This window comes from Salvia hispanica, chromosome 2 (genome assembly GCF_023119035.1).
Source record: "Salvia hispanica cultivar TCC Black 2014 chromosome 2, UniMelb_Shisp_WGS_1.0, whole genome shotgun sequence".
NCBI classification, from domain to species: Eukaryota; Viridiplantae; Streptophyta; class Magnoliopsida; order Lamiales; family Lamiaceae; genus Salvia; species Salvia hispanica.
In genome coordinates, this window is record NC_062966.1 from 1,420,104 (window position 1) to 1,435,642 (window position 15,539).

General features: G+C 35.5%; 1 protein-coding gene across 1 annotated transcript; it reads right to left on the reverse strand.

The window, feature by feature from the left end:
• Positions 1-483: 483 nt before the first annotated feature.
• Positions 484-3,462, reverse strand: LOC125205180 (probable disease resistance protein At4g27220). Its single transcript, XM_048104004.1, has one exon. It carries the CDS (start codon positions 3,460-3,462, stop codon positions 484-486), a length of 2,979 nt encoding a protein of 992 aa, XP_047959961.1.
• Positions 3,463-15,539: the final 12,077 nt, after the last annotated feature.

Consider the following 15,539-nt stretch of genomic DNA (forward strand, 5'->3'; position numbering starts at 1 on the left):
ATCAAAAAAGGAAATGTGTCATCTTAATTGGGACAAACTAAAAAGGAAAACGTGTCATTGTTAAATTCTCCAAATCATTGTCCCACATCGGTTTGGTGATGATCCTAGCTTCTCTATATAAGTGTGGATAACCCTCCCCCTTATGAGCTTATGAGGCCTTTTAAGGGTTGAGTGACCCATTTCTAATAGTAATCTTAAACGGGATGGAGGGAGTAATATTTTATCATTCGTAAACCTCATAGGATGCATTTCTTATGAACCACAAGTCATTATTATCTATCACCGTATTCTGAACTTGTGGAAATATTGGTGCGCTGACGCATAAGCAAAAGGAATGTATAGTGTTATTACAAAACATGAATCCAGTAACATTTGCACCAAAACAGTGCATTATTACATAAAAACTTGATCAGATTTGGAAAATAGAGAAGAAACGAGAGAGGTTGGGATCGTCCGACTTCAGTGATTTCCACAATCCCGGGTTCAATAATATCTTATGGGTCGAGGCCCAGCCAAATCAACAAGCACAGGAAGTTTCTTCATCAATCTTGGGCACTTTGTTATGGAGACAAATTCAATGGAGTTGCAAATGATGGTTGTTCCCTTGCATAGGCTCTTCAGTTTCGGAAGCTCTTCTAAACACAACTGATGTAATTTGGGGAGGACGAGGGAACGTTTCCCTTCATCATCGAACACATCTTCTATTTCTCCACAGTTACTCACATGAATAGTTTTAAGGTTGGGAACTCCTGATAGGAGTATCCCCACCTTCCTCAGTCTTGGCAGCTCATCTAACCATAAGGTTTTTAATTTAGGCAGGGTGAGGGAACTTGTTCCTCCATCTTCGAATATCTCTTCTATTTCTTCACACTCTTTCATATCAATATCTTCGAGGTTGGGAACCCCTGATATTGGTATCCTCATCTTGTTTTTATTACACTTGTCAATTCTTAGCTTTGTCAGAGAGGAAAACACAGGTTGTGTAAGTGCAGCTGATGCTCCTATTTCCCCCTTTTCGATCAACCCCTTCATATCATCCAACCCATACAGTACAATTTCTTCAAGATCAGACATTTGAGATGATAATCCTGCCTCACTCTTCAAAATGTACTCCATTCCTCCACAAAATTGAATTTTCAATCTCTTCAATCCATCCACAAAGCAAATGCTCAGACCCTCACATTTACTAATTGTTAGCTCCACAATTCCCTCTGCTAATACTCTCTCATCTTTAAGGTTGCATTCGGAAAGGAACAACTCTTTAATATAACATACTCCTCTTATTGCTTGGAAACTTTTATCATACGACCCCACTGCGATTGTGTAGCAAGTGTCATGCACCCGACTTCCCAAACTTGTAATAAAAGTATTAAAATCATTCACATTTTTCACTCTTCCACTAAACTCCTCTAGCAGTTTCAGATTCTCAATTTCTTCAATTACTACTTGTATATGGAATGGTAATTCTAAGTGCTGAAGATTCCCAAGTTTAAGAAATAAACCTCTTGGAAGTGTCTTCAATTTACACACATCCATTGCGAGGAACTTGAGACTGAATAATTCCTCAACTCCTCTAGGGACTTCCTTGATGGCTGTTTTCGAGAAGTCTAACTCCCTGAGTTCTTTCATCTCTCCCAAGTACGGCACATTTTCTAGCTTAAAACACGACCTAAGGAGCAATGCCTTGAGGCACTTTAGCGCACAGACTGACTTTGGCAACATCGTTATGTTAGCGCAGTAGCTAAAATCAAGAGTCTGTAGTACGTGCATGTTAGAAAAGAACGAATCTGGGATAAACTCCAACCAATAATTACCGAATAAAAGTAATGTTGAGAGCTTAGGACAATCAGGAGATATTCCTTCATCAATTCTCCTTATGCCATTGTACATTAAGGACACCCTCTCCAGATCCTTTGCCCATTCTATTTCTTTGGGAATTTCCTTCTCAACACTTGCTCTTACCATATGTTTCCCCTCACATATCTTCAATGCCATACCTCTTACAAGATCATGCATCTTCACGCATTCCGTGGGACCAAACATATCAGGAACAACACACCTTTCCAATAAGCAAACATTCACTAATTTATCCAATATGGAATGTCCTTGCTCAACTTGCGCTCTCCTCGTCTTTCTTTCATCCACCAACCCTCCTGAAATGAAATCTTTAACCAAACGATCTTTCAGTATTTCTTCATCTTCAGGATATAATGCACAATGCAGGAAACAATGTTGTAATGTATTGAATTCATTACTCTGACTATGATGATTTCTATTCAACCGATCAAAACTATATTTCAATAATTTATAAACATCACCGTCTCCTATGCCATTATTCCCTGAGACACGTTCTGTTAGTTCTGCATAAGCATCTCTCCATGTATGGATGGCTCTGTCGCCCCTCATGCTTCCAGCCACTATAACAATTGCTAGGGGCAGACCACCACACAATTCTGCCACAGATCTGGCAATTTTTTCTGCTGAAGAATCAAGTTCTATCTCATTTCTTAGCGTTTCATGGAACAATTCCCATGTCTCATGATGATGTAGATTTTTCACTTGAATCACTTTTTGGCAAGAAATTTGACGACACACTTCTAAGGAGCGAGTTGTTATAATCAACCTACAACACTTGACCGAAAAGGGCCATCCAACCTTTAACAGATCAATATTTTCCCACACATCATCTAATATCAGCACTGAATTCTTCATCTGAGACAAAGTTGTATGGAGTCTCCCTGCCCTTATGTCTTCATTATCCTCACCCACAATGTCCGCACCTATTAAACTGGCTATTTTATCTTGTACAGTCGAAACACTAAATTCTTGAGAGATTGTAACCCAAATCACATGTCCCCGAGAATGATGGAGGAGTCGATTGCGAATGTGCTTTGCCAGTGTCGTTTTGCCCACACCACCCATACCGCAAACACTAATGCTCGACACTTTCCGACTCTCCAAAAGTGTCAAAATCATTTCCAAATTTTCATTAAACGCTTCACCAACCATCCCATTTGTCAACAACTTCTCTCCCCTACTTCCACAAACATCAAGGACAAGTTCACCAAAATTCCGACTTTGCTCAATAAGCCTGTCAACCTCATCATTTAGTTTAGCAGGTAATCCTCCATCCATCAGTCTCATAATGAATCCTTCGGATTCCACTTGAGTCCCCAAATCAACAACTTGCTTTTCGATGGACCTGACTTCTTCCAACCACTCCTCAACTTCACGCTTTCTTTTCTTTCGACCAGAACGCTCTGAGTTCTTGATTTCCTCCTCCACATCATATGCCTTAGCACCCAATGTCTTCAAGTTTTTCTGCAGAGCTTTTAGATTGAGCTCAAAGTCCTTTATACTATTCACGTTATTGTGTGCATTATCTGCCGTTTGTTCCACCAACTTTGACATAAATAACTCCGCTAGCTTTGTCAAAATCGGCTCGAAAAACCAGCTTAACATTTTCACCACTTTGCTCTTCCCAAAGAAAACATAAACAAAAAACAACAATTATTTGATAAGCAAAATAGCTACATTCTCACTTTGATAAACAACAATCATCTATTCCGTCCGAAAATGAATTTGCAAGTAATGAACAAAGTATAAATCCAATATATGTTGAATATGTGAACATGATGCTAAGATGTTAGAGTGGAGTCTAATACAGATGATTGTTCAAAATTTCCTTCATTTTAAAACTTTCATTTCCTGAAGGCTTGGGGTAATATTCACCAGATTTTGTAAAATTCAGATAAAAGCAGAGATGTAAATTAGTAAGAGAATTGTTACCTGAGAGATGTGAAGTTGAGTCGGACTCTGTGTTGCAGTTTTCCGATTGTCCAATAGATATCGCCTTTTAGTTGCTTCTACTTTCAAACTTCTTTTTCTTTCTTCTTCTACACATTAGACTTAGACATTAGAAAGCTGAGATTTTGCTTTGACATGATCGCTTTTTGGGTTTTTCTTTTGTCCATATCGATTCATTTATGATTTGACGCTCGATTCAATTGATTCGCGCCAGTTTATTTATTGATTGGAGGAATTTGTACATTATCTTATCATGGATCATGGACAGCTTGTTTTTATCTATTACATGGCGTTTTTTTAATAAGGAACTGTATTAAATAAATTAAATAAATATAAAATGAAATAGGAAAAAGTATATAATGTAGTATTAGAGAGGATAAAGTAAGTAGTTATTGGATGTTTATCTTTTGCAAAACAGAAAATAATTCAACTCTAAAAAATAATACGACTCAACTTAGTTGGGACGGAGTGAGTGCTACCAGTTATGATGAATATGTTAGCTCATACTCCTAATTAGTTTCGATACGAGTTTTAAGAAATGTAAAAAAAGGTTGTTGAATAAGTTAATTGAGTATAATTTTTATATATTAGTTTTATAATGAATGAAATAGGTTAGTGGAACGGAGTGAGTAATTTTTACTTTTCAAATTTTACTTGAACTAATATTAATACTTAATTCTCTTGACAATGAAAAGAGTTTTCCTTGAAGGTTCCATTTTGCTATTTATATGATATATCAACCCTTACTATCAGAAAAATCTTCAAGGCTGAACCATAGTTAATTTAACAAGAAAAGAAGGAGATTTTGTAGATGCAATGATCTGGTACATGTGTGATCAGCTAAAATAAAAATGGCTGATTTGTCATTAATTTTTTGTTTTAGTGGTTTTTGCTGAATGAAGTCACTTATTTCATTTATGCAAACTTCAAACTTTTTATACCAAACTTTTTATACCAAGTATGAAATAAAAATGTATGGAAGTTGTAATTACACCTAAAAGGGAGAAACTGCAAAGAGAATAAGATTGATAATTTAATTCTCTATTTTTTTAATATTAATAAAACACTCCGTACATATTTATAATATATAGTACAAAAAGATTTTCTGTAAACTAGAATATAAATAAAATCTTAAAGTAAATCAAATCATAATACCTAAACAATAAAATATAAAATAAGTTAAATAATTATATGAATAGATGTAAAAATATATATCCCTATCACTCTTATTTCATCTTGAACACATCTTCTAATCCTCCACACTTAGCGCAGTTGGTTTCGGGGGAGCAGATATTGCTACAAGAAATAGATATAAGGTCGGGAAAATCTGATAGTGATATCCCCACCATCCTCAGTCTTGGAAGATCATATAACCATACTTCTTTTAATTTGGGGAGTGTGAGGCAATGTCTATCTTCATCTTTGAATATCTCTTCTATTTCTTCACACTCCCTTATATCAATAACTTCAAGGTTGGGAGCTCTTGATAGTATCCCCAACTTCCTCAATCTCGAAAGATTTTTTAACTGTACTTCTTTAAAATTAGGGAGGGTTAGGGAACTTGTTCCTTCGTCTTTGAATATCTCTTCTATTGCATAACAGTAGCTGATGCTCCTATTTCCTCCTTTTCGATCAACCCCTTCATAGCATCCAACCAAACCAGTTCAATTTCTTCAAGAGTAGACATTTGAGATGATAATCCTGGCTCACTCCTCCAAATGTACTCCATTTCTCCACAACTTTCAATTCTCAATGTCTTCAATCCATCCACAAAGCATACGCCCAGACCCTCACATTGCTGCACAATTCCCTCTGCTAATACTCTCTCATCTTTAAGGTTGCAGTTGAACAGGAACAACTCTTTATTATGACATATTCCTCCTCTTTTATTGAATATTTCATAATACGATCCCACTAATATTCTGTAGCAAGTGTCACGCACCCGACTTCCCCAACTTGTAATCAAAGACTTCAAATCTTTCACATTTTCCACTCTTCCACTAAACTCCTCTAGCTGTTTCAGATTCTCAATTTCTTCAACTTTTACTTCTATATGCAATGGTAATTCCAAGTGCTGAAGATTCCCAAGTTTAAGAAAAAATCCTTCTGGAAGCATCCAAAATTCACGCACATCCAATGCGAGGAATTTGAGATTGATTTTGTAATATGGATGACGAACATACTAACCACTAGGATAGAAATTGATTTTGTAAACTTAGGACTACATATATTATAAAAGCACAAAGATTTGGGGGTACCGTTGTACCCCTTGTTCCCATGTGCATACGCCTCTGCTCTGATTCCACCTAGATCGATCATTGATGCTTGCCTTCTTTGGTTCCACTGACAAAACTTAAAAGCTTTGTCATATTTTGGCTTCAGTATAGTTCCGATATTTTGAATTTTAATTTGAAATATGTACATATTCAGATTCTAAATTTTTTGGATCCATATAATTTAGTAAAGTAAATTGGTACACTAACAATTAACTAATCCAATTGTTGAATTTGTAAATTAATAGGAGTAAAATTAATATAAGTAACACATGAATTACCAGGAAATTCTACATGAAAAAAAAACGCCTTCCCCTTTCTCCTCACTAATTATTGAATTCATAAATTTAAAAAAATAAATGAAAGTAAAAATACAAATTCCAAAATGAAATTACACATTAATTACCCTAGAAACCCTATGTGAAAAAGGCGCCTTCCTCTCTCCTCCTCCTCCTCCCGGGCTTGGATCCCCTGCTGTGGAGAAATCACAACAGGAGATGTTGCACTCTCTCATTCTTATATCTTATTCATAAAATATAATATTAAAAAATTAAGTCTATTTTGTAATTAAACCCATTCTAATATCTTATTCATAAAATATAATATTAAAAAATTAAGTATGTTTTATAATTAAAAATGACATGTGAGAGGCACAACATCCCCTGCGGGGGATCCAAATCCCTTCGAATGCTCCACCTCTGTTATAAAATATTACTAATATAGATGTTCAGTCCCATTGACTTTTCTGCCATCTTTTTGTAAAAATGATAAAAAATAGTTAACGTGGAGAAATGGTAAAGTAAGAGAGAGAATTATGTAGATAAGACTCTTCTCTATATTATTCTCTCTCTTAATTTACCATTTCTCCTCTTTAACTATTTTTTTTATCATTTTTACAAAAAGATGGCAAAAAAGTCAATGGGACCGCTAAAGCGGGACGGAGGGAGTATAACAATATCTTCGATATGCACTTTGGGTAATATGGATTATGGAATTACAATTTAATCTTAAATTTTATTTTTGTAATTGTTGTATCCTATGTATTATGTTTGTTACCTATTGATCCTAAACAATATGTTTTGATCCAAAGTTAACTACTACTTCCGTCTCAAAGAAATAGGTCATTTGGGTTCGATACGAGTTTTAGTGCATAATTGGTAAAGTAAGAGAGAAGGAGAAAAAGAAGTTGAAAATGTGTAGTGTGTGGTCCATAAATAAAAAAAGTACTCTCTCTGTCCCGCTTAAGATGACACGTTTTCCTTTTTAGTTTGTCCCAACTAAGATGACACATTTCCTTTTTTGGAAACTTTATCTCTTCAATTAATACACCCAACAACTTTTTCTACTCCTATTAAAATATTTATCTTTCTTTCTCTCTCTATTTTCATATTTGCACCTATTTTTTTTCTCTTCAATTAAACACTTTAACCAATAACTCCTAAAATCTCGTGCCGGCCAAAGAATGTGTCATCTTAGCCGGGACGGAGGGAGTAAAAATTAAGGAGAAAAAGGTTATGAATATAGACTATTTATATGTGACGGGTGAAAAGAAAAATATGACATAATTCTATAGGACGAAGGGAGTATTTTGTTAAAAACTTTACTGTCAAACTTATTTTGACCAAATTTGAGACTTAATATTGAACTAAAATAACCCAATTAACCAAATTAATATTAATTTGATTAACCTAATGATAATTAATTAGGTTAATCGTATTAATCTGATTCAAAATTAACTTATTCAATTGGCCAAACCAAGTTTTTGACGAAATTGGTAATTTTTAGACTAAAACATATTGTTTGAAACTAAAATGTAACACACTTAATGTATACTACTAAAAGTTTTTTAGGACATATATAAGGGACCAATTTTGGTCTAGTCTTGAAGAAATATTTTTGAGAAATACTCTCTCCGTTCCTTCATAGTTGAGTCATTTTTCCATTTCAGGAAGTTCCCTCATAGTTGAGTCATATCCATTTATAGTAATTTTTTCCTCTCTCTTACTTTACTCTCTCTTACTTTATTCTCTCTACTTTATTCACTTTTTACTTTATTTTCTCTACCTTTTTTTCTTTCTTATTTTTTTATCTATTTATTTAACACACTCAACATTCATTTCTTAAACTCCATGCCGAAAAGTTCCGCCTCAACTATGAGGGAACGGAGGGAGTAGTTCAGAATTGTATTATTGAAATCTTTTTAATCTATATTAATTCTTGAATGAGTACAGTGATAATAATCTGTGATCATTTCCGAACCTCCACCTCCACCACCATTTAAATAAAATGGATGCATTTCTGATAAAGCATGACTCATTATTGTCTAACATCAATTTATGAACTTATGGATATATGGGTGTGTTGACGCATAAGCAAAGGGAATGTATCGTGTGATTACATACATGAATCCAGAAACATTTGCGCCAAAAACAATGCATTAATAGATATAACTATTATCAGAGGGGTGTGATCAATTGTTAACTTTCTTAAGTTGCTAACTTGCTAACTCAACAATGCAGTGTATTAAAAATGTCAACACGATGACATTATAATGTCAACACATAATTTTGTTGAACTTCAATATAATATGTTGATATTATGTGTTGACATTTTGATGTCACTGTGTTGACATTTTTAATACATTGTATTGATAAGTTAGCAGAGTTAGCAATTTAAATAGTTAGCAATATAACACACCCCTATTATCAGATATGGAAAATAGAGAGAGGTTGGGATGGTCCGACTCCAATGATTCCCACAGTTCTGGGTTGACCCTTATCTTAAATCGTCGAGGCACAGCCAAATCCACAAGCACAGGAAGTTTGTTCATCAATCTTGGGCACTTTTTTATGAATATAGCTTCAATTGAGTTGCAAATGATGGTTGTTCCCTTGCATAGGCTCTTCAGTCTTGGAAGCTCTTCCAACTTCAACTGTTTTAATTTGGGCAGGGTGAGGCATCCTCTTCCTTCATCATCGATTACATCTTCTAATCCTCCACACTCACTCACAGAAATAGTTATAAGGTTAGGAACTCCTGATAGTGATATCCCCACCTTCCTCAGTCTTGGAAGATCATATAACCATACTTCTTTTAATTTGGGGAGTGTGAGGAAATATCGATCTTCATCTTTGAATATCTCTTCTATTTCTTCACAATTGCTGATATGAATAACTCCAAGGTTGGGAGCTCTTGATAGTATCCCCACCTTCCTTAGTCTTGGCAGCCCATGTAACCTTAAGGTTTTTAATTTAGCGAGGGCGAGGGAACTTCTTCCTTCGTCTTCGAATATCTCTTCTACTTCATCACACTCGATGATATCAATAACTTCAAGGTTGGCAGCTCTTGATAGTATCCCCACCTTCCTCAGTTTTGGCAGCCCTGTACTTGTTTTAATTTAGGGAGGGTGAGGGAACCGGTTCCTTCATCCTCGAATATCTCTTCTATTTCTTCACACTCGCTTATATCAATAAGTTCGAGGTTGGGAGCTCCTGGTAGTGGTATCCTCATCTTGTTACACTTATCAATTCTTAACCGTATCAGAGAAGAAAACACAGGCCATGCAAGTGCAGCTGATGCTCCTATTTCCCCCTCTTCGACCAACCCCTTCATATCATCCAACCCAACCAATTCAATTTCTGTAAGAGTAGCCATTTGACATTTCTTCAAAATGTATTCTATGTCTCCACACCATTTAATTTTCAATCTCTCCAATCCATCCACAAAGCATATGGTCGGACCCTCACATTCAATAATTGTTAGTTGCTCAATTCCCTCTGCTAATATTCTCTCATCTTCAAGGTTGCATTCGGACAGGAACAACTGTTTATTATAACATGCTCCTCCTGTTATTTCGAATGTATCTTCATGATACGATCCCACTAATATTATGTAGCAAGTGTCATGCACCCGATTTCTCCAACTTGTAATTAAAGAATTAAAATCATTCACATTGTCCACTCTTCCACTAAACTCCTCTAGCAGTTTCAGATTCTCAATTTCTTCAATTACTACTTGTACACAAAATGGTAATTCTAAATGCTGAAGATTCCCAAGTTTATGGAACAAACCTCTTGGAAGTATCTTCAAGTTAGACGATTCCAACGCGAGGAATTTGAGATTGAATAATTCTCCAACTCCTTGAGGTACTTCCATGATGGCTGTGAGCGAGAGGTTTAACTCCCTGATTTCTTTCATCTCTCCCAAGTATGGCACATTTTTCAGCTTATAACACGACTCAAGGAGCAATGCCTTGAGGCTCTTCATGGCACAGACTGAGTTTGGCAGCATTGTTATGACAGTCCAGCTCAAATCAAGAGTACATAGTCCTTGCATTTTAGAAAAGAATGAATCTGGGATAAACTCCAGCCGATGATTATTGCATAAAAGCAATGTAGAGAGCTTAGGACAATCGGGAGACATTCCTTCTTCAATTCTCCTTATGCCATTTTCCATTAAGGACACCTTCTCCAGATCCTTTGCCCATTCTGATTCTTTGGGAATTTCCTTCAAAGACCAATCACCTGCTCTTACCATATATTTCCCCTCACATATCTTCAATGCCATACTTCTTACAAGATCATGCATCTTCACTCATTTCATAGGACGATCAAATTCATCGGGAACAACGCAACTTTCCAATAAGCATACATTCACTAATTTATCCAATATGAAATGTCCTTGCTCAACTTGCGCTCTCCTTGTCTTACTTTCATCCACCAACCCTCCTGAAATGAACTCTCTAACCAAACGCTCTCTATTTATTTCTTCATCTTCAGGATACCGTCTAGATCATGGAACCAGTGTTTCGATCAAACCGTTCAAAAGTTTGGATTCGAAAAATGCCCTAATGAAAGCTGCGTGAATAAGAAGGTTGAGAAAGGAAATGTTGTGTTCTTAGTTTTATATGTAGATGACATTCTTCTAATTGGAAACAATAAAAAGATGTTGTCATCAGTGCGAACTTGGTTGTCCAGCCAGTTCGAGATGAAAGATATGGGTGATGCGGGACACATTCTCGGTATCAAGGTTCTTAGGAACCGTGCAAAGAGAATGTTGTGCTTATCCCAAGAATCTTACATCGACACAGTACTTAGACGCTTTAGCATGCAAGATGCCAAGAAAGGTTTCCTACCTTTTAGACATGGCATCCATTTATCTCAAGAGATGTGTCCTAAGACAACATCTGAGATAGAAGAATACCATATGCCCCGGCAGTTGGTAGTCTCATGTATGCTATGCTTTGTACTAGACCTGATATTTGCTTTGCTGTTGGCATGGTAGCAAGATATCAATCAAATCCCAAATACACGTTTTCGAGTGATTGAATACTATAAAACTCTTACCTTATTTTCCAATAAATAAAACAGATTATTTTTGTCATAATGTTGTTATGTTTTATATTCAATGGATGTTAATGCATGTTTAAATGTATAAGTTAACTTAACAAAGTCTAAGTCTTTCTTTTAGTAGACCGGTTGTGGGCGTCGTCCACTTTTAAGGTGACATGGTCAGTCTCTAAACAAAGAAGAAGAAGAATTTCACTACCTAGATAGAATTAGACTATCCATTGGTAGGCATGTTGCGATGTCAGTCCGCCAAGATTTCTAAATTCTTACTCGAAATAAGATGACATTAGTGTGGTAGCATCCTGAACGGATCTAAATGTTGTAAGATTTGTTCTTGGGCTATCTAACGACGAAGGCTTGCGGTTTTGATAAATGTTTGTTTCTTAATCAATATAGGTTAGCATTGAGCATACGGTGATTGATTATGCATTACTTTGACTTATCAAATGGTAAGGGTTTTTCAGTAACCCAATTATCTCTGATATATTGGGTAATGCAGTGATCAATATCTAGCGGTGCTAGGATTGCTATTATATCGAATCGTGCGCGAGCTGAGTCTCGTTTGATAATGTCCTCCAGAGGAGCGCGAAACAAGGTTTTATTATTCGGAACCTAGCTAGTTGGAGTTCGATTACTCTACGAATAATAAATAAGCGTTTTATGTTAAGTTCACTCTCTTCCAATTAATAAGCTAGTTAATTAATTAAGTCAATAGCAGACATTAATTAATTTGATGGACATTTTAATCTTTTGTGCATGTAAATAAAAGTTAAACGGAAACCCGTATTACTTTGTAATTTTCTAGATATTTGACGTGGAGAAAGCTCAATATTACTTACGTAGTGTAAGCTGCTCGTAATATTCCAATTATAACTTTTATTAAATTATGGGTTCAATTTAATTAGTAAAGCAAATTTGAATGAGGACCCATATCCAAAACCTTCCATAGATCTCAGTGTGGACCCATGTGAACTTAATATAAATAGGAGAATAAAGGGACACAGAAATGATCACAATTTTTATTCTCAAAATTTTGAATTCCCCCCCCAGGTGAAGGAGATTTTCGAATTCCACTCCTATTCCCAAAGGATTTCTACTGTCTTCTTTATTTAAGTCGTAGTATTCTAGTAAGATCAGCCCACACTGATATTGGAATACAGTTCGGGAATCAAAGAGAAGATTTATGGTCTAGTATTCAAAGCATCACGTGGAGAAGAAGCTGGCCATCTTCAATTCTTTGGAGAATTAATTAGGTATTATTTCTGCTCCGTAGAAAAGTATGTTTTAGGTTTCAATATTCTTAAGGCATGATTAATTCAAGTTATGAGCATTATACATGTGATAATTACGCGACTAGATTTTGTCTAAATAATCTTGCTAAAATAGATCTGATTATTATGTGATTTATTGGTGTGATTAATAATTGTAAAATTATGATAATCAATTCAACACCGCATCCGCTGCCGGTTCCATCATCTCAATCACAGTGGAGTCGTCCCCTCATTTCCCCAAGCCAACCTGAGCCTGATTGGAGTCGTCGCCCCTACTCACAAAGCCAAAATGAGCCGCAATGGAGTGGAGCCCGAGCATCAGTCGATTCATACTTCCACAATTATCAATTTGTGGCTCCTCAACGAGTTGAAGAAGATGATGATGAAGGAGAAGAAGAAAATAAAGTGGAAGAAGAAAATGATGACAGCAATGAGGAAAATGAGGAAGCAGAGGTTCAGAACACCCATGTACAACCTCGCCCAGTTGCGGAGGGTTCATCACGTACTGGGGTTGGGAAGTACGTGAGCAAAGTGATGAAGAGATTTTCAACTAGGAAGAATAAGGGGATTGAACCGTCGAAATACACTCCATCAACGTATAAGTAGCTCATTGTGGAATGATTTAATGTCATGTATGTTTTGTTTGCTTGAACTTATTTTCATTATATATTGATGTTTTGGTTTTTGAAAGGTTTATGGTGTCATACTTTAAGATAAATTCTTGCCAAATTTTTTTAAAAAATCGACAACTTTAATGTAAAAACCATTATACAATTACCTTTAATAGATAAAATTATAGTGCGAAAGATAATTTAAATCAAAAGATTTATACGAAACTATAAGTTTTTGTTAATTGTGAAAAATAATTTAAATTTTTGGCTCAAAGCTCAATTACTCAACCAATCCATCACAAAAAGAGAAAATCATTACCAAAAAAAAAGGGCCACCAACATAAAAAGGGACTCCCCCAAACCCCACAAAATGAGAAAATCATTAAAAAAAAGGTCCCCCAAGATAAAGTAAGGACTTGGTAAGGGATCACAAGAAATCAATTCATAATAATTGATCTATTTAGGGGTTATTTTGACAAATTCTATTCGGGGGTAATTACTGATCATGCTCATAACCAAATAAAACAGCAAATTAATTGAAACCAAAACATGCTTTTCTGGGTTTACCATTATCCAAAGATTCTCCAAAGAATCAAGATAGCAACGCTTTCCAGGGGAAGATCTTTAGTAAAAAAAAACCATTCCCCGTTGGGGTTCTATAAAAATTTGGGGGGATCTCACGTCCCAGATTTAAATAGAGATACGAAATCCACCCCTAAAAGGGGAGAAAATTTGACACCCCCCGGGGGGGGGCAAAATTTTTGTAAACAAGTGTATTTTCTTCCTTTATTTTTATTTATATTAAGCACATACCGAAGGATCTATGGAAGATTTTGGGATAGGGGCTCCTCCAATTAGTTTTTTTACAAATTTAAAATTAAAACCCCAAATTTAATATAAACTTAAAATTGGAATATTACACCCCAAATACGAATAATATTGCACCCCCCACCCAAAACCAAATTAAAAGTATTTGGGTTTTTCCATTCTTTATATTTTTTTCCCCGCTTTTAAGATAAAACATCCATTAAAATTATTTCCCTTATATTAATTAATTTATCTTATTTTTTCCCAAAGTATGGTTCGTAATAAAAACCTTATTTCAAGTTTCCAGGATGTTATCAAACAGACTCCCTCCTAATTCAACATAATAGCAACCAAGACCGCTAAATATTAATCCCCACTCCCCAATATCCCGGTTATTGGGTTTAAAAAACCCGCACCATTTGGTGTTAAAGTAGTGCATAATCAATACCGTATTCAATGCAAACAATTGATTGAAAAAAAATTTACAAGCCCTCGCCCTTTTGAAAGATAATTTAAAAAGGTTAGATCCATTATGTATACCACCAACGCATCTTATTTCAGAAGGCTTAGAAATAACGGATGAACAACCTTTCAAATAGGTAGTCTAAACTTTTAGGTTGTGAAATTTTCTTTTTTTTTGTTTAGAACTGATGTTTCCTTAAAGTAACACCCCAAACCGGCTACTAAAACAAAGACTTTGACTTTTTTAATTCTTATACATTTAAATATGCACAAATATCCATTAAATGTGAAACATAACAACATTATACAAAATGATTCATATTACTTTAAAAAATAAAAATAAGAGTTTTAACAGTATTCAATAACTCGAAAGGTGATTTCTAGTATACAAACTCTAACAAAAGGTACTCAACAAATCCATCACAAAATGAGAAAATCATTACATAAAAAAGGTCCACCAAGATAAAGGTAACAACTTGCTTTTCATCCAACCGTAGTAGAAACACAGTCTTCACCAACAAGTCATGTTACAACAGAAAAGAAAGATGATTTACCATAACAAGATCCAATACGCACTAGTAAAATTAAATTAAGAAAAAACTAAAAATTTAGAATAAAAAAATACCGCGCAACAAAAAGTGGGAGGATCTCACAAATGTCAACAACTCCTACAACACGACCGACAAAGGCAATTTCTTCTGCCATGCCCCCTACGCAATTCCTACATCTTCCCATGGGTTTCCTGCCTTCATTTTCCTGGGACATCCATTCGACGTAATCCTCTTCTTCTCACTGCTCCACGCTTTCGAGGTGCTGCTGTCAGGGTGGAGGCACAATTTCCATCCGGTTGCGCCTAAATAGTCTTCGTATCTTGGTGTTCCAAATGGGCCACCAGAGTACTGTGCTTCCCATGTGGCTTTATGGTTGAAGTCAGACAATTATTCAAACATAGCGTTAAAT